Source organism: Pleuronectes platessa, chromosome 5 (assembly GCF_947347685.1).
Source record: "Pleuronectes platessa chromosome 5, fPlePla1.1, whole genome shotgun sequence".
NCBI lineage: Eukaryota > Metazoa > Chordata > Actinopteri > Pleuronectiformes > Pleuronectidae > Pleuronectes > Pleuronectes platessa.
In genome coordinates, this window is record NC_070630.1 from 23,697,950 (window position 1) to 23,716,951 (window position 19,002).

General features: G+C 40.9%; 1 protein-coding gene across 1 annotated transcript in view; it reads right to left on the bottom strand.

The window, feature by feature from the left end:
• The window catches only part of LOC128440812 (calsyntenin-2), a 238,423-nt gene that overhangs the window by 49,939 nt on the left and 169,482 nt on the right, over nt 1-19,002 (bottom strand). The window contains exons 6-8 of the mRNA XM_053423654.1: nt 11,340-11,525; nt 9,335-9,592; nt 8,137-8,258 (exon numbers count right to left, since the gene is read on the bottom strand). Of these exons, the coding sequence (XP_053279629.1) occupies nt 8,137-8,258; nt 9,335-9,592; nt 11,340-11,525 (566 nt within the window). The remainder of the gene's footprint in view (nt 1-8,136; nt 8,259-9,334; nt 9,593-11,339; nt 11,526-19,002) is intronic.

Consider the following 19,002-nt stretch of genomic DNA (forward strand, 5'->3'; position numbering starts at 1 on the left):
GTGAGTGCACTCTCTCTGTTAGCTTTTAAACCCACACATGAAAATGGCAGAGGGAGCACATACACAACCCTTTTGAAAGGTACTTTGACAGGACAGTGCTGAGGTCCATGATCAACATCATTCACATTTCAACTCCTGCAGTTGTTTGACTAGAAAAGAGGAAAACTTACTGGGACTATTTTTTTTTAGCTTGATTTTTAGCAGCCCCATATCAAAAATCTCATCAACATGTACCATTTAAATGTTATAGAACTATTACGGTATATCATTTTAGAATCTATATCGCAGAGTTGGATTTACTTACATTTAATGTAAGTAAATCCCTATGGTAAGAGGAACTTTGGCCACTTTTTCAATTATAAATCCAGCTTTGGTTTCGTAATGCGGCCAAGTATGTTGGAGAATAAACAGTTTCCTATCTTAATGTCTGTGTTACCACTTGTATCCCAGTTATGAGGTTTTACATGGTTTCAATCATACACAGGATATGATGTGGAACATTGAAGTTATTAATATCCTTGTATACATGATAAAACAAATAATCATGGTTGCTCATAACCGTGCGCTGTTTGTCTTAAACGTTAGCGTAGTTACATCAACACAATCTTGATTTCTGTATGATGGTTATTGAAAATAAGGCCAGCTTATAGAAAGCTTATCTCTATTAAATGCCAACATTGCATTGTGGATTTGGTCTACCTTATTTTCAGAAATAAGAGGTAAGAGCAACATCAAATACTAAACACAATATTAAAAGTCCTCTTCTTTGACCAGTACCAGGCCGCTGTTGATGAAGCTATGACACCGTGACTGGTGGGATGGGGTCGTCATTATGAGGATGGAGAGAACATTTCTGTATTAGTAGGTTATCCTTTTACCAGCTGTGAATGGCTAAAGCTATGTCTGGGCAGATAATCGGCAGTGGTCAGAAATCAGAATAAGATGTATACATGCACTGGTATCCCAGTTAATTTTTAAGATTGGATTTGTCAAAACAAGGATAACGGCTTAATGAAATCAGGATACAGGCTTAAACCCACATGGATACTGACGTCTCCATCCCTAAGCCACGCCGTACTAGCGTAGCTTAAGAAGTTGGAATATTATCCATAGGATAATGGCAGAATTACCCAGAACACAAACTGTGCCCATGATCTCACTAAGGGCATTGATAAAATAAATATAAGTAAAGACCAGTCTATGAAAACATTCAGGTATACTGTAGCTGCCTTAACTCCATTTAGAGCAAACAGGCCAAACCTGTCATGTGTGTAACGCTGCATGGACAGTCACTGATTAAATTTCCTATTTCCCACTGCTGTCCACTGTGAAATCAGAAAAGACCCCCCCAAGTGTTTGCTTGATTGCTTCTCTGAAGTGAAGTGTTTTCTGTGGGGTATAGCCGACGGTAATGATGTCACTTCCACATTCAATTTAGACTCCTGGTGGAAACATCATTTAGATCTCAATTATCCCAGTCGTTTTTTCTCCTTCTTTTCACAGCTGAAAGGCTTGAGGTGACTTTCTCATTGATTTTCTCCTCTTGCCAATGTGCCGGCGCCCTCTCAGATGAGGACACAAAGCAGACTTTGTTCTAACTATACAGCAAACATTGTCATTTATCTCTGTGTGTGAGACGCTTTATGAAAGCAATGTAACCACTGAGGCAATATAACACCACTGGCATATAGTATTTGCCAGCCTCATAATAATATCATATCTTTTTATAACCCTTACAAACTGACTACCATTTAATTAACCACTTATGTGCAACTTGACAATCAAATGATAAAATAATGTAAATAATTGTTTAAGGGCAGAGTTTGGGTCAAACCATATTGTAAAGGTCAACTTACTGAGATAAATTAGACGTCATCTGAGTGTTGTAAGGGCAAAAGGCTAATACTATATACTTCCTATAATTACTTCATTAAAAAATGAAGGTCATTTTTTCTTTATCTGTCAACCAGAGTGTTATTTTTACTATACATGTGGTAAGACCCAAGCTTAGAGGGAAAACCTGAAGAAAAATACAACAATAATGTAGAAGAGATGTGAAGCAACCCTCTAAGTTGGGGAATGTATGTTGGCTTTTTGTCTTCCCAGGTCAAATGTTGCTGCAGTACTCCAGACACTAGCTCCCCTTAGCAGTGATGGAAACATGACACCCTAATGCTCTATTCCATTGACATTATCCACACTTCTGGACAGTAAAACTTTCCTTTGCTTATCCTAATTTCTGCTTCTAATCTCTGCCTTTACTCTCTCATCACTATGCTCTGGTTTAGGAAAATGACCATCTATGACCAGAGGCTGGTGTCACAAACATGATGTTGTTCCTCATAAATTTGATATAAGGACGACATGACTACTTCCCAAAAGTGAAACCAAAGCGTCTCGACCTGGTGGCTGGCTCTATTATAGGTCATTAGCCCCGCCTGCTCCATGTTACTGGATTGTGAAGACAATGTCAAATAAATGTAGATGGTTCGTTTGATTTTTGGTAGTTCTTAGAACAGAGATGTTTTTTCAAGTGCTGATCTACTCAGGTTTTTTTTTTTTTTTTTCTTGTAATTTCATCAAATAAGAACTAGGTGACGATTGGTTGAGCTTGTGTATCAGCAGGACTTTGGTTCCTATGGCTCCATTCGAATGCAGAAGATGGCAGCGTTTGTATCAGGGATGTCTTGGCTTAATGTCTGGATAGTGGGAGGGTTCTGGGAGGAAGTGGAGATATGTCCATCTTTACATACAGTGTATGTTGCAACTACCATAGGGTGTCACTCAAAATGTCGCTACTGTTCTCTGTTCTGTAAAAAGTATGGTCCAGTGTGTGCAATTCTAAAGAAGGTAAAATGGGTCACATTGAATGTAATGAAATGTGAATTCTAACACCTCTTTTCTTGGGTCCAACTTAAGTCTTTACTTAGGAACCTTCTGAAGTAAAACCTCCGGTTTCCTGCAGCTTGCGTTTGTGTCATTCTCTCAGCTGGTGATGTTTCCTAGACACCTGCATGTGCCAGAGGTTATTTTACCTGATCCCATTTTCTACATAGTTCCCTACACAAGAATGGGCTCATTCATTCAATACTGGCTCCTGCAAAGGCATCTTCAAGATTGGCAGTCCAATTCTTTGAGATGCTTGAAGTCTGCGTTTAAAGAATATGAAACCATGTTCGATACAAGCTCAATAAAAGCCTCGGGCCAGTTCTGTCGACAATGGACACAGTGCAGATAGTAAAGCTTACAAATACTGAATCCCACTGAACACAAAAGGCCTTTACACAAAAAGCTAAGCTGTCTCACTGTGTCTGTTATTAACAGATAGCTAGTACACAGTTTATTTTTCAGCAGGTAAAAGTAATAACTGCAGGCATCTTTGTCCTTGTTCCAGTCATTATACAGCGGCTTGTAAAGGGTGATTAAATATATGAGGAATTAATTATCACTCCAGTGATAAACCGATGTACAGAGACAAGGAGATTGTTCTGTGGATGAGTTTTCTTGGTTGGAGATAGTCAGAAGTTAATTTTGTTTAAAAGTAGCGGATGAGAAGGAAGTGGTGACAAGGCGAGGGAAGATAGCGACTTAATGAAAGTTTCCTTTCATGCCCCAGGGTTTCTCAGACAATTATCAACGATAGGCAGCAAGATGAGAAAGAGGGTTTAAAAAAAGAGAAGGAGATTCAAACAGTGCTCAGGAAGGAAGCGTTGTGCAGCCCGTCCCGAAGATGTGCAAGCAGCACACACTGTAGTCGTCTTTATACATGTTTATCACCCAAAGTAAATTGAAATCAATTTAGACAAGGATACGGATTACCTTATCACCTGTGTCTGTTCATTAACCACCAAGAGTCGTCAAACATCCTATGTGCTCAATGTGGTAAAGCAGGAAACCAACTTAAATGTGTAATGTCTCCATTAAAGCCAAAATCAATTTTATGACAAATTTAAATAATCGCAAACAAACACGCTCACAAAGAAGTAAACAAATCTCCTCTGCTTGGCCGTTAAACTGGATTGAACAATTTTATGGCTTATGCATTTTGTATTTGGAGGATTTTATAATATATCTAAAAATGAATGTTAAATTCTACAAGAAAGTAGTGAGTTTCTCAAGTTCCCCAAAGCCATTTCTCAGACCAACCTAAAAAACAAGCTCTCTAAACTTTTTTCCAATTTGCACATTAATTAAATCTTTCAATTAGCAAGGGATCTCTTAATCAAGTTCTAGTCTGTGGTCTCTATCCAACTCCTTTAATAAGCAGGGTTTTTCTACAAATTAACACTGTGCCTAAGCAGATTTGTGCAGTGCCTAAATTAAAATGCAAACCTACGCCAACATTCACCTTAAATTGAATCCAGTCAGACCAAGTTGCAGAATCCAGGAGGGGAATTTCCCATAGATAAATATTTTTCATCAAGATCCATGAATTAAAAGGCTCATATTTGACACCTTTCTGGGATATTATTTGAGGTATTGGTACCCCTTAAATGATTTATCAGTGGTTTAAAGTCGAAAAAACTACAGGGAGCGGGGTTGGTGGGTTCGGAGGCTGGACTGGTTCTGGCTTGGTGGGACTGAGAGACGAGTGCAAACCCATATGACTCATACTGGGGAGGAAGTACAAAACGAGACGTTTTGATAACATATTACTTGGAATGGACTGAGTGAGAATGTCCGCGGAGTGACTGTTTTCATATTTTGAGGGTCCCAAATAAGTCATCACGGATACTAAAGCCCAGAAAATGTATTTTACACAATATGGGACCTTTAATACTTTTCTGAGAAATCTGTGAAAATCTCAGAAAAATCTCACAATGAAGCGATAACACACTGCTGGATGGGCCCATATGTCCAAATCAATGCAAATCAGTTTACAGTTTATGTCTCATCGTTCCACCAAGTTTCGTGGAAATCTGTGTTGTAGTTTTTGTGAAGACATTTAGAATTTGTGAGGACATTTTGGCTAGTCCTCACAAATTCAATGTGCTGTTTGAGGGTTTTAGGATTACGGTTAGTATTAGAATTGGTTAACGTTTAGAATGGGGGGATAGGGAATGCATTATGTCAATGAGTGTCCTCAAAACTATAGTGACGTGCATGTGTGAGTGTGTGTTTGTGTGTGTGTGTGTGTGTGTGTGTGCTGTAGGGGAGCTGCTCCTCTCTCTCCCCAGCTGCCTGATAGCCTGTATACCTGCCATCCATCAGCTCATCAGCCCAGCAGCACTCAAACCCTGCTTCTTCACCGGATTGTTGCTTCTGCCAGTTAAGTGCTCTTGGCCACCTGTAGTAAACCTGTGCCTTAGGATCATCCCCTGCAGCCCCGCCCAACTCTCTGCCTGCCTCTCTCACTGCTCAACCCACCACTTCAAAAATCCTGCTCCTCACCAGCCTCCACCTCCATCAAGCCCTTGCTTTGCCTGCCTGCTCCTCTGCCGTCATCCTGTCCCTAATAGTCCTTAGCTGGGCATACTGGGGAACGTTAATGTCCATCTCCCAGTAAATAATAATTATCAGGTATTCAGCTATAAACAATAACAACCTACATATAATAACAATCAGGAACCAGCCAAGGCATGGTACAAATTAGTATTGTATATTTGAAAGTGTAGAAAAGGAAAAGTAGGGGAGCCTTAAGCAAGTGATAACCATCAGTATTGTTGTTTATAATTTACAGGTAATGTGTCAGATACTGGATCATCAGCCAGTAATGATGACCAGGGGGCAGAGCTACAGTACAGTTTTCTTAAATATAGGTTCAATGCATTCTGTGGTGCAGGTATGGGTATTCTTCGATTGACATGTAGAGTAAAAGGTAAAAAGGGTTGTAGTTGGTGCTCAGTGGTGTCAGGTGTGACTTTGGGGCAAGTGGTTTACATGGCTCAAGGGTCCGGAAGGAGGACCCCCACAGTCGAATTTTGTTTAGGGCACCAGGGAGGTTATAACTGGCTCTGGGTCAGCCGTGAACAATCAGTAGGTCATTGGACCGTCAGAAAATCCATAAAGCTTTTACCAGTACTATCTGTCTCTTCACTTGCCCTCTAATGCATGTTTACAATACTTCCAATAAGTAAATGGAGCTACATCTCATGTAGACATCTGCTGATGTCCAATTAAAAATTGGTTAGCAGCCAAACACTCTCACATGGTAAGTGTCCACTCACTTTATGCCTTGTTTTCAGGTATTAATTTGAGTAGTAGGGATATTTGTTGAGTTTACTTTGAAAAACAACAACCTGAACCTAAAGAAAAACATCCATTTTAATCTGTTAATTTAAAAACTAAGTGATCAAAATATTGAATGGACAAGACGAAAAAAGATTATCTTTATGATCTTTATGAATCTGAAATGAACGAGAGATGAACTGGGAAATTGAATTGCAACTCCTGAAAATGATGTGATGCTATCAGCCAGAGAGAAGATGTATCACTGCGCTTGAGTTGTTCAAACTAGGAAAGCACCTTCACCACTTTCAATATGTAGCAGGGAGCACATTGAACTGAATTATTTGTAAACTGCTCTCTGTGAATGATGATTAGTTTTGTAGCTTATAGTTAATTTGAATGTTTTTAGTTTATGTATGTTTTTTTTACATTTCCAATAGATAACAGAAATCATACGTGTAAAATCTAACCAGTCGTCAATCTTTTCCTTTGTTGCAAATAATGACCACGCACACAAACACACACACACACACACACACACACACACACACACACACACACACAAACAGAGCAGTGATCCGTCTCATCATATCAGCCCTGGGTGCTGTATCTGGATGTCCAGGCTCAGCTGTGTGTGTCTCTCCCCCAAATCAAATGTCATTGCTGAGTGAGAGGTCCTGTGAGTCAAGATGACCTGTCTGACTTTAAGACAGGATCCTTGATCAACAGACAGCTGCTACCTTACACTTGCACACACACTTGGCTTACACTTGCAGACACACACACACACACATCCACACGGTTGTGCAGCTATCTTTATTAGGACTTTGCATTAAGCTAACCTTAACCATAATGCTACCTCTCCCAATTCCTGTCCACTGTCCTATCGCCAAAATAAAGGTGACGATGTCAACAAAATAGCATCAGAAGTTACTGTTTGCCTCATTAGGGCCGAGCTTTGGGCTTCATGAGGTCTACTGGTGCTGACAAGGTCAGTGTTTATGATTGGAAAGAAGTAGCAAAAGATAGTACACACACACAAACACAAACACACTTGTGGAGCTTGAGCAAGCACATTTTTGTATCTGCTATGTCTGTTTGTTAAAAATTGCATTTCCTCCAAAGATATGACGATACAATGAGGACAGACTGTGTTTTGCAGATCTGTATGAAAATCAGTTAATTAAAGATGAAATCAGAATTGTCCAAACTGATGGCAAAATGGCATATTTTAAGTGGTGATCCAGTTTTGGGTGTTTTTTTTTTATATTTCCAGTCTTGCTCTACTTAAAACAAGATTTCAACACCAAAAAAGCTTCATCATGGCTGCGATCATTTTGGATGTGACAGTGTTTTTTATCTCTGGATAGATTTTATTCCTCAGTGAAATCTTGATGTGTCAGGCAGTGAAATACTGGAGAAGAGAGAGAATAAAACAACACCGACTGTAACAAAAATCCTAACCGGAACGTCTTCAAACCCATGGTCAGTATTTATTGAGAAGTCATTAAAAACTTCATGGTAATTAACTAGACTAGTTGGAGGGTTCTCCAAATTAATTGGGGCTAATTAAAGGTTAAGCCTTTTTAGATTGAAGGAGGGTTTTTAATTCAACCAATCGCTGAATAGAAACATATACACATTGGTGTGTGCACACACAAACTGACAAAACCATAGGTTTGTGCAAATCTTTTTATATGTCTGATATACAACCAGTTAGCAAACTGATTGGTTGTTCTCGCTTCGTGAAAAACCTTGACAAAACTGTAAGTGAACCCAAGGTCTAACCAGGACTCTTTTAGTAGATTAAACCGAGAAAAAAACCTCCCAGTGGATATTTAATACAGGTTTAATCCTGAGATTGGCTCATGAACTTCTCATAAAACCCATAAAGGTGAACTGACGTACAGTATAAACTGAGGTCGCTCAGTTTTCCTCTTTGCCTGTTTCCTAACACCATCAGCCTACCTGCTCCAGCTTCCAGTGGAACTCAGCCGGTCTGAACGTGTCCACCTGAGTGAAGTCTCTCCTCAACAGAAACACCAGGCGGCAGTTGTGGACGTACAGTGAGTAGTGATGTCTGTTCATCTCTGTGGGAGAGAGAGAGAGAGAGAGAGAGAGAGAGAGAGAGAGAGAGAGAGAGAGAGAGAGAGAGAGAGAGAGAGAGAGAGAGAGAGAGAGAGAGAGAGAGAGAGAGAGAGAGAGAGAGAGAGAGAGAGAGAGAGAGAGAGAGATAGATAGAGAGAGAGAGAGAGAGAGAGAGAGAGAGAGAGGAGCTGGCATCAGGGACCAAATCACCACACCTACGCACTGTCAGGTAAAGCCAGGCTGACATCTGGCTTTGTGAAACATGTAGAAAAGTGGGGCAGCAGGATTATTTCCTAGGGGGTCAACTTTCAGACAGTTGTTTCCCACCATTTTAAAAACAAACTCATTGCTTTGGGTAAGCCTCCCGGGATGTACGCCCAATTGATTTGTGTTTTGTTCAATCTGATTGAATCACATGCAAATCAGAAACACATCAAATGAGAAGCAAAATCTGGATGGACTCTTGTTCATGTGTCTTGTCCAGAAATTACATTGAAAAGCCCCAAACCAAAAATGTGAAGGTGCATTTCTCAATACTTTACATCCCTTCTATTTGGCTTCAGCTTTATCTTTAAAAATGCATCAAACGTAACATAATATATAGTTGGTTAAAAAACAATTGGATGGTCTCAGGATGGTTTTACTTCCTAGTGTGACCTCCATTTTCATGGCATTGAACTAAGTAATGGCTTACTTAACGATAGATCAAGAGAACATCCAATAGGTCAAGCAAAAAGTGAGCATCCTCTACTGAACTACTTCTGAGAGTATGATGCACTTCTAGACTGTATATTTTGAATAGGTCCTTCAGTTAAAATATGAAATTTCCCCCCCATATGAATTTAGTTAACTAGTTATTCTCTAGCAGGGATTCACTGGGTATTAGCCAAAGTGGCCATCTTAGTCCTAATGAAGAAACACATCAGCCAGTGCAAAAGTGTATCTATAGAACACCAGTATAGGCGTCAACAGGCGATGGCTACACAGAGCTGGGATCAATTCATTGTTGGATGTAGCCTTGGGATTTGTTGAGAGGAAAATCAATGTCCGTGTCAAGTCTTCTCAGGCTCACACTCACCAGTTTTGTCCGAGTTACAGAGTAGTGTCTCCTTCTCAGCTCTGAGTCCAGGACTGGGCCCGTGCTTCATCCACGTCGCTACAGTGAACTGGTCGGACAGATTCTGAGGTACCACCCAGTCGGGGATATTTGCTGCCTGACGACCATCAAATCTGAAGATCAAGTCGCTGTCCCTCCCACTGTCAGTCACCAGGGACGCCGTCCAGTTGGTGGCAGCACTCGGGGCAGGGAGGAGGTCAGTGCTGCCCGAGGAGGCCCCTGAGGTCACAAACACAAGGTTCGACACGAGCAGTGTAAATAACAATCAGCGCAGATATGCAGTGTATATTGGCCTAACCTTGGCTATGATTACTTATGAGTGAGGCAGATGGCGGGGCTTAATATGTAATCAATGGGCCGAGATGGATAGAGGATGTGGGTATTGATTCATGGCAAATGAAACTGACTTTCAAAAGGAAAGAGATGAGTCATCGTTCACAAATTCCAAACAAACTGTAGCACTTACATATGCCTATACGGCAACAGCGAGGACATAGTGACTGGTCATGAAAATATAAATATAAATTCTTAACAGCCGACATTTTTGTTACGAGATACCGGTATGTCCTGACAAAACACACAAATCATTACCATGATGCACCAACTCATCCCATCCTCTTCCTCCTTACAAAAATTAACTCCATCATTTCTTTAACACAATAACCTTAACGTGTTGTGTCCCGCACAATCTCTGCTTTCAAGCTGTCACCTTGACAAACAATATTTTTGCCACGTCTCTCACCTTGCTCCTCAATATATCTGACATGCCCTTACCAATCTATCTTTGCTCCTTTGAGACAGTGAAAAATGCATTTTCGCGTGTTTAAATCACATTTATAAATCACTTATAATGGCCTATGGGGGGGTGGGAATATAAATCAGAGCAATTCACTAAACATGCTGTTCCGGGAACAAATGCCTGTATTCACCATGTCTCCATTGTTCAGGCAAACGACTGCAACACAAAATCTGTCGTTTTCTGCTAATAACACAACATTAGCGCATTAGTTAATGTTTTCCTTCATCCTTAAAGCTCTTTTTCTCTACCTCTTACTCATTCCACTGTGAACCCAGTAATTATATTCCTTCAGTTAATAAATACGCATCGACTTCTCAGAGAAGCGTCCGCAGCCTTCTCTTTGCCCGATGTCTTTGTACATTATCTCAAATTGATTGTGCTTTCAAAAAGCAATTTACAATTTATTCTATCTGCTATCAGATAATGATTATGAGGTACCTGAAAAGGACTCTTTAGTGGTAAACCATGCATGGACTGGGAGCCAGGGGAGACAGGGAGGGGATGTTATGCATTCAGATGAGCTGGAATGGGGCTTGTGAAGGCCGTTAGTCAAAGATGATGACTCCAGCCCCCCTGCTGGCGGTGCGGCGTGGGCGGGGAGCGGGTAGGCTCGGCTGCTTTGTTGGTGCTCTGGGCACCGACACGGCACCTCGGCTGCTCATCAGTCACCAAGGAGAAAGCGCGGCTGCATCTGGGGAGGCTAATGCCCTCGCTCTGTCACATCATTAGTGACACAGCTTTAAGTTGCCATTCTGGTGCCTTCATTTTGCGCTGGGGTTTACCAGGGACACAAGCAGAGATGAGAAAGCAACGCGGACTGGGAGCTTTCAGATGTCAGTTTAAAAAAGGCAGAGAGAGGCGCCTCAGGCCCTCTCTGACCCTGGTACTCAGACCGTGAATCAACTAATGCTTTTAGCTACAACTTAATTCTAATTCAATACACTAACTTAAAGTTTGCCGCCTCAGTCAGAGGTCACCTTTGATCCCCCGTCTGCTGTTTATTCTACTTATCCACCACTGTCCAAACAGCCGTAAGTCCAGCTCTCAATTGATTTACTGCCACATGCCAGCTCTCTTGAAGTCTCTTGACGTCCACACAAAAACAGTTATGGTTTTCAAAATACAGAAATATTATGTTTTTTTTTCATGATTGCTTGTAAAACCAACCACAGAGCTTCTGTAGAGACTTCTCAGAGTAGGTTTCCCGGTCGCAGCCCTTCCCGATGTGACTGGTCTGCAGCTCCACCGTGGTCCTCACCGACGACAGCGGCTCACCACAGGTCTCCAGGTGCATCTTAGGAAACAGCTGCTTACTGCCTGTTCCGGGCTCATAGTCCACTCGTTTATTCAGACCTGGGAACAGAGGGAGATGGAGTCACATTGTTAAGGATGGTAGTACAGATGAGTTCAACTGCAGTGGCCGTCCTCCCTGCTTCTAAACACCAACTGCCTTCAGTGATATGAAATCATAAACTGACTTGTTTGCTAGTGTTGCTGCATATTTTTACCTCATTTAGTCAATATAGACTACCGCCAAAAAAACAACTCCATTTCCAATTTTCACTGTCACTAATATTTTGGGCATAATAATTCAATGTCCTTCAGGCAGAATGTTCCCAGCTAATGAAATTGCTGCATTGTTGTTAAAGTGCAGTACTTGCATTAGTGGCAGTAGTTATTAGGCTGTCACTGTCTTTCCTGTCTGCTGGAAATTGTGTGGGCAGGCTATTATTTTGTGCGTATGGAATGTTTTCGCTTTTTCCTTCCTTTTTCCCCCCAGCTTCTGAGGTGTGGATTTGTGTTTGGCATCAGTCTCTAACGTAGATAACGAGAATGAACTGCAAAATTCCAGGGCCTGTTGTTGAGTGTTGTTTACAGTGAGCCGATCTCACTCATTATATCAGCGAAAAAAGAAATTTATATTGCTGTAAATAGTAAATACCGTCAGCATATATTTTTCTTACATTTGAGTGTTCATATGCCTGCCAGCACAGTAACCATTTCATAGCAGTGTTGTTGCTTCAAAGATGCATGGAAGTAACCCTTTAAATTCAAACTATAGCACCTCAAAATCAACTGGGTGCCCCTTCCTGTCTTATCAATGTTGCGAGTGCACACAGTCTGCTTCCTATCCATCTCTGCTTCTATCTGTCCATCTAGAGATGGAGCATTGCTGGCTAGTAGCTGGAGGCATGAGCACGAAGCCGAGCGGACTGGAGCAGAAAAAGAGGAACAGGCCTTTGTTGCTCACCAGCCTGTTAAATCTGCCATGTCCGCTTCCTCACACACTCACCACCTTGTGAGCAAACACATACACACACCGCATCTGTTTTGTAGTTGATCTACCTCCTCCAGACTGCGATTACTGTGGGCTGCTGTGGCACTGTTACTATGGGATTGTTGGTGGCTATGATGAGAATAGCCACAGACTATTCTGCACGATAAACAAGAACAAAACCACATTCACCAGTGCGATAAAAGGACACCAGAACAAAAGGCTCTGCTGATTTATACATTTCTTCAGCCTTCACACATTTGTGCTTTGCTCACAGTTACAGTATGCACTGTATGTACACAGAGCTCTGTCCCCCCGTCTGGTGACGGCTCCTTTATACATCAACCTTATCGTGTCAACACCTTGCATCAGCCATGACTGCATGAGCAGCATTGAACTTAGTATGATGGCAAAGCAGCTAGCCCAACCATGGTGATATAAAGAGATCGTTTTTAAGATTCCTGGTTAGATTTACATATTTCAATTATTCCTTCACTGAAATTTCTCTCCTTTAGTCATTGCTTGCATGATGAATTTTGTTTTTGTGCCATTCATGGAATAATTTGTCATTTTAAGAAATACTCAGATTTGACCTCTTGTCTCGAGTTAGATGAGAAAATTGCGACTCTGACTATTCAATATAAAGTTGGAGTGACAGTTAGCTTAATAGAAATGGGGGAATTGATGTTGCCTGACTCGGACAATTATTGTGCTCTGGGAAGTCACAGCTCCCAGCAGATAGATCACATAACACTAATCTAAATTGTTATAGTTTGTGTAGATTACATATAAACCAGTGAGCTGTAGAGGTGCTTGTACAACTGGTGAGTCAAATGACCTGTTGAGGTCTTGGCTTTAGCGCTTTTACACTGGCTCCATTTCCAGAGAGGAGGGCGTGTATATGGGGCAAACCCTAAATAAGGATGCTTGGGAAGGAGCTGTGGGAAAGTGGAAGGATAAATTAGGGGTAATGGGTTGAGGACACAGTTTGCATTTAGATGTGTAGGACGGGTTGGGTTGAGTGTGGAAGTGGGTGATTAAGGTTTATGAGTAAGAGAGTATTGGGCAAACAGCAATAGTAAATTGTGTGGGCTCTGAGGAGAGATTAAGACACTTGTGCTCTCATCACCTCTTAATAGATTTTTATCTCATGGAGTGAATGCCTGTAGTTTATTTTTCTCGAGGGGGCAGTAACCAGCATCCACTCACTAGTGCGTTTTATTTTCAGGCATATGGAAACATGGGGTCGGGCCGCCTCGTGTCCGACTGCAGGGCATCACATTTACTTATTCATTACCCAGTCGGGCAGCTGTTTTTTTGATGTTGCCAGTATGTCCGTCAAATCATTTACTGAAGCTTGACACTGTTTATTTCCAGCTGGTTTCTAAGTGTCGTAGGGAATACTTACTTTTCTATATCTTTACGCCAGAACCTGTAAAACTGACTGGCATTGACGTTATTTAACCCAAGCCAGTTCTAACCGCTACAATGTTAGCTGTGGGTGCATTCTATTTTATTAGCTCTAGACTGGGATATGCCTTTTATGGGAACGTAGAGTGTTATATGAATGCAAAACATAATTTGACAATGTGAGAGGGGACACTAATAGCGAGACTTTTCACCTGAATCTGCAGCTCCCCTCAAATGAATGGAGCTCACAGTGATTTCATTGCTTGGATATCTGTCACTGGTTCAGTTGACTCTCAATGCCCAGTGTAGTTAGTGCTACATTTTGTAGCACACAAAGTAAAGCAATGAAGTAACTACAAATATGAGATGGAAAAGAAAATGAACAGAGATCCAATCACCACTAGGCTGGACATTTTTTCATTCTACAGCTCAGGCTTAGATACTGCCCTTGTAAATAGATTCACTCTATTAATAAATATTAAGTAGTGGCATTTATCTTTAATAATGGGAAACAGCAATGAAATGGAGAAAAGGTCCTTTGCCAAGAACCCATTGGACTGTAGCCGACTGAAGTGTTTTCATGGAGGAAACAAAGACACACAGCTATGCCTTGAATCAGAGCCAAATTTTTTTAATGGCCTCTTTTATCGATGATTGGATTCTTGTAAGACAAAAGAGACTATTCCACACCTCTATAACCGTCCTTCTTCCTGCCTTAGTTTTTAAGCATTGATGCACACGCATGAAATAACACAATCTGTAGCTGTACCGTATTGATTCTCCGTTACCTGTGTTGTGACCCTTTTTTGTTATGTCGCTGAGGCACAAGTATTTAATTTCCGTCACACAGACATGTATAATGAATTGTGGAGGTCTTTTGGCAGTTCAGCCTTTTACCTGTTTATGACTGCATAATGACGGAATGTTCATCTTGCTGAGTGTGTGTTAAACAGATTGGGACTTTATAGACTCTCATTCAGAAATGAAATGGCTTTCATAACGCAAAGAATACAGGCAGTGCCAGATTGACTATTGCAGGGGAAGAATGGACATGATGTGTTCAAGTCCTGTACTATTACAATTACAATTTGTAATTAGGTTGTGTATTTTGATTTCAAGACAATTTACACAACATTTCAGAAGACACAAATCTTTTACTGTTAAAGTAGTGCGGCCAGCAGCATAAAGTGGTTCACAGTGTAGCTTCACCTCCTCCATCTACAACATGCAAACAATACATTAATAATCTTTTTTGCATTGAGATGCACCATTTTCGACACTTTAAGTACTACCTAGCATTTTGAATGCAGACCTGGATTCTTGTTACGTAAATTGTGAAACTGATTTGTAGGGTTATATTTAAATTTTGATTTATTACATGCAAATAATCTTAAATCCATTAGCAAGTGTCCAAAAGTCCACATTTATATGTTCTTTTATTATAAGTTTGAATTGTGACTCATCCCACTTTAATGTCAAATACCAAGACTGTTACCGTAAGTTAACATTAGCTGTAGCCTACAGTCTACTTAGGGCAAATTTGTAGCTATTGGTTCCATGAACGATTCGTTTTTCACTTGCAACATAGAAACCTCATGACTAACATCATAATAGCTAATTCTGATGGCAGATTAGTACCGACAAAATTCTAGAAAAGATTTGACATTGCGTTAAATGAAATGAATGTCACGTTCAGTAACTTTAAACCACAGTACAGTAGTAGTTTAAAAAGAGAAACAAATATCATCCGGCCGAATCAGTCATCAGTACTGCGCTTCAGCCTCTTTGGCTGAAATGAGTATTACGCAAAAAGTTTTCATATAGTTAAAAGAAGGAACCTAGGCAAACGCTCCTGTTCTTGATTCATAAACACCACCACCACATCATAATAACCGCTTGAGACTTGGAAAATTAAACCCTGAAATGTATTCTTCTGTCTTGCCTTTGGGCTTCCCAATAGTATTGTGTATATGGTATATGGTGGAACCAGCTCCCCATTGACATCCGGACATCAGAAAGTTTACACATCTTGCGCCGCAAACTAAAAACATACCTCTTCCGACTTTACCTTGAATAGGAAAAAACTAAATCTAACTAAAAATGTTATGAACTAACAATTTAGTAGCACTTAAATGGCATTTACTTATAGCACTTTGTAGTTTTGCTTTATTTTGAAGAAATTGTACTTTCTTGATTCTTGTTGTTCTGGGTTTGTATAATACAATATAATGCAGCATTTGATACCATTGTGACCATGGTCAAAATGTCATGATAAATAAAGTGATCATAATGTGAGTTCACCTGGGATATGCCACATTCTACATTTCTACATTTCTATATACAACTGGTTTGTAGCAGTACATTGTTCTGCTGAATTGTTGAATTTTTAAATAAGTCTCATTTGATTGACAGGTTTGGATATGTTCTGCATTGTCTCAGTGGTAAAGTGTCTGTATGTGTACATCGCGCTGAGCAGTCATACAAGGTTGTCTTATACGTGAGGCCTGCTCTCATGTATGAAGCAGAGGTTCCTGAGCTGAGCTGCATTTCTGTTTCTGCTAAATAATGTATTTGTATCTAAATGTCTCTGTAGGACACTGCTGCTGGTGATGCTGTCTCTCACAGGTGCAGCACGAGCTCCTGAATTCCCTCACAACACAAACAGGAGGAACACATGCACACATTGAGAGTTACATCCCCAAAAAATTACACAAAAAAGCACTTGTACTTTGTGATTATCATGCCTGCAGAGAGAACTGCCAATGCATTCACTCCACACACACAAACACGCACACACACACACAATATACACATTTACGCTCACTACTGATGCACAGGCAAAATAACTCCGAACACAGACTTGCACAAAAGCCCAGCTGTCTTACAAGCAGTGTGGGTTTAATAGGCAGTTATTTGGTCTCTATTGAGTTGTGTGCTTGCCAGCAGTTCACTGAGCAGAACTCACACAGTAAAGCCCAAGAGTTATTTTCTTTGTGAATATGCTAGAAAGACAAGAGGCAGAGGGAGAGTGAGGAAGTGAGGCAGACATGAAAACGACCTTGTGGAGCTGCTTCTCCAGCCCACATGTACAAACTCCTCTCTGGATCATGACAAAAAAAAAGACACGCTTTCATATGGATGTGTGAGCGCACTTGAACAGGTTTTTCACAATTGGTCGCCACCTGCATATGAAAAGATGAATAAGTTAATGCTGATGTATTATGATCTAAGATTTACCTTGAGTAATTGTCTTCAGTGTAAATATATAATCCACATGTTAGTACTGTGAGATATGAACACTAATACATAAGACCAACCTAATAGAGAGCTTCTGTTATACTGTCCACTAGATTTTAGAGCCACGATTTAATGTGTTTAACACCTCTAATCAAACATGAATTCTCTGTGTAATTGGACTGAACTTTCCACGAACCCTTGCATGCTATTTATCCAACAGAAGGGGACGAATACTGGACCCTTTAATGCTATTGTGATATAATTCAGAGAACTTTACTATTTACCTCCTTCCAAAAGGTTACAATTAACCTTTGAGTGTGTGTTTATTTTTCAGCAGGATCATGCAGAAACTACTGAATTTGATATGCACCAAACTTGGTGGAGGGATGGGGCCAGAGTCAAGGGGGGACCCCTTAAATCTCAGTGCTGATCCAGAGGGACAGATACACAATGTCATACGTGTCTGTTTTACTTTTCAACTAGAGCCGTGCCTATTCTAAACCTGCCTGTTAGGAATGGACTGTGCTAATAGTGGTTGCAGTTGTCTTTCTCAAACTGTAACAGTGATCTGCAGCAAGTAAAGACCGGCTGCAGGACTTCACAGAGTTTTGACGCCATGCAGCATTCACCTGTTTATTTAAAGTTAAGTGAAGCTGAACCCTGACAGAATCAGTTGTTTTTACAGCTGTCAGGGACACAGTGAACATGCTGTTGCCAAGATCAACAACATCACTTACACTGATGAGTCCATGCAGCCACTGCTGCTACAGAGCCTTGGTCACTGATTTATTCTGAACGAATCTTGTGTCCAAATGGCACCAAATTCAACACTTCTCTTCCTTGGATCCTTACACACGCCAAGTGTGAGGAGATTAAGGGTTCTAGAGATATGCACTCCAACCACAGACTGACAGAAAGACAGAGATAAGAGCTGGACATAAGTGGTTTACTCTTCTTGGTCTAGGTTGAACTTGATGTAGGGCGTCTGCACTACTTGCAGTTGTTGCTTCAGTTTGATTCATTCAGTCCAGTGCAGAGAGGCTCACAGTTGGAGATGGAGTTCGACTCATCTGCTGAAACTAGTAACTTGTACCTCAACGGCAGCTGTGGCCCCAGGTTTCTGAAAGATCCTGATCCAAATGCTACAACAGGGACCACTTATCATCACATGTTGTTTAGAATATAACATCTTAAAATGTTTCGGCTATGACGGTCTCATCAACAGACATAAATGGAGAACAAACTCAGGTACAGTTTGTGAGCATACGTAGTCAACTGCTGTATATCCACAGGAAAACAGTACAGCTGAGTTGAGTTTGCAGCATCTTCCTTCAACGGAGGAGTGTGAAAAGCAGAGAGAGGAAAGAAAGATGGATGGAGGTGCTTAAGAAAATGATGCATCATCACACTTTCACGCTGTTCCCCATCTCTGGGGGATGTTGAGGAGTTCCTCTCCTGCTCTGTGTTTGTGTGTGTGTCATCAGTGAGTTCTTGCGTGCCATTAAATGTGTTCATAGAAGTGTGGATGATTGTGTTAATAGTTTGTGTGTGTGTGTGTGTTTGTGTGTGCATGCACGCGCCATATAAAAATGCTGACACCAAGTTCAGTAGTCAGGGGGGTCGTCATTACTCGTCCCAGCCATCAGCGGGGGAGCCAATTTCCATTTAAAAGAGCTCTCCTTTCCTCCCCTCTTTTCCATTCCTTCCCTTTTCCTCTCCATGTCCTCGTTTATCTCACTCTCCTTCAGAGAGTGCCATGCCTCTGATTCCTCCTTTTTTTTCCTTCCATCCCTCCATCTCTCTTTTCCAACAGGCCACAAAGGCATTCATTTAAATGCTCTCTCACATGCTCTTTGTGCCATCGAGGAGAACTTTTTCTACTTGAAATGTTGTCGAACAAAATGGTGG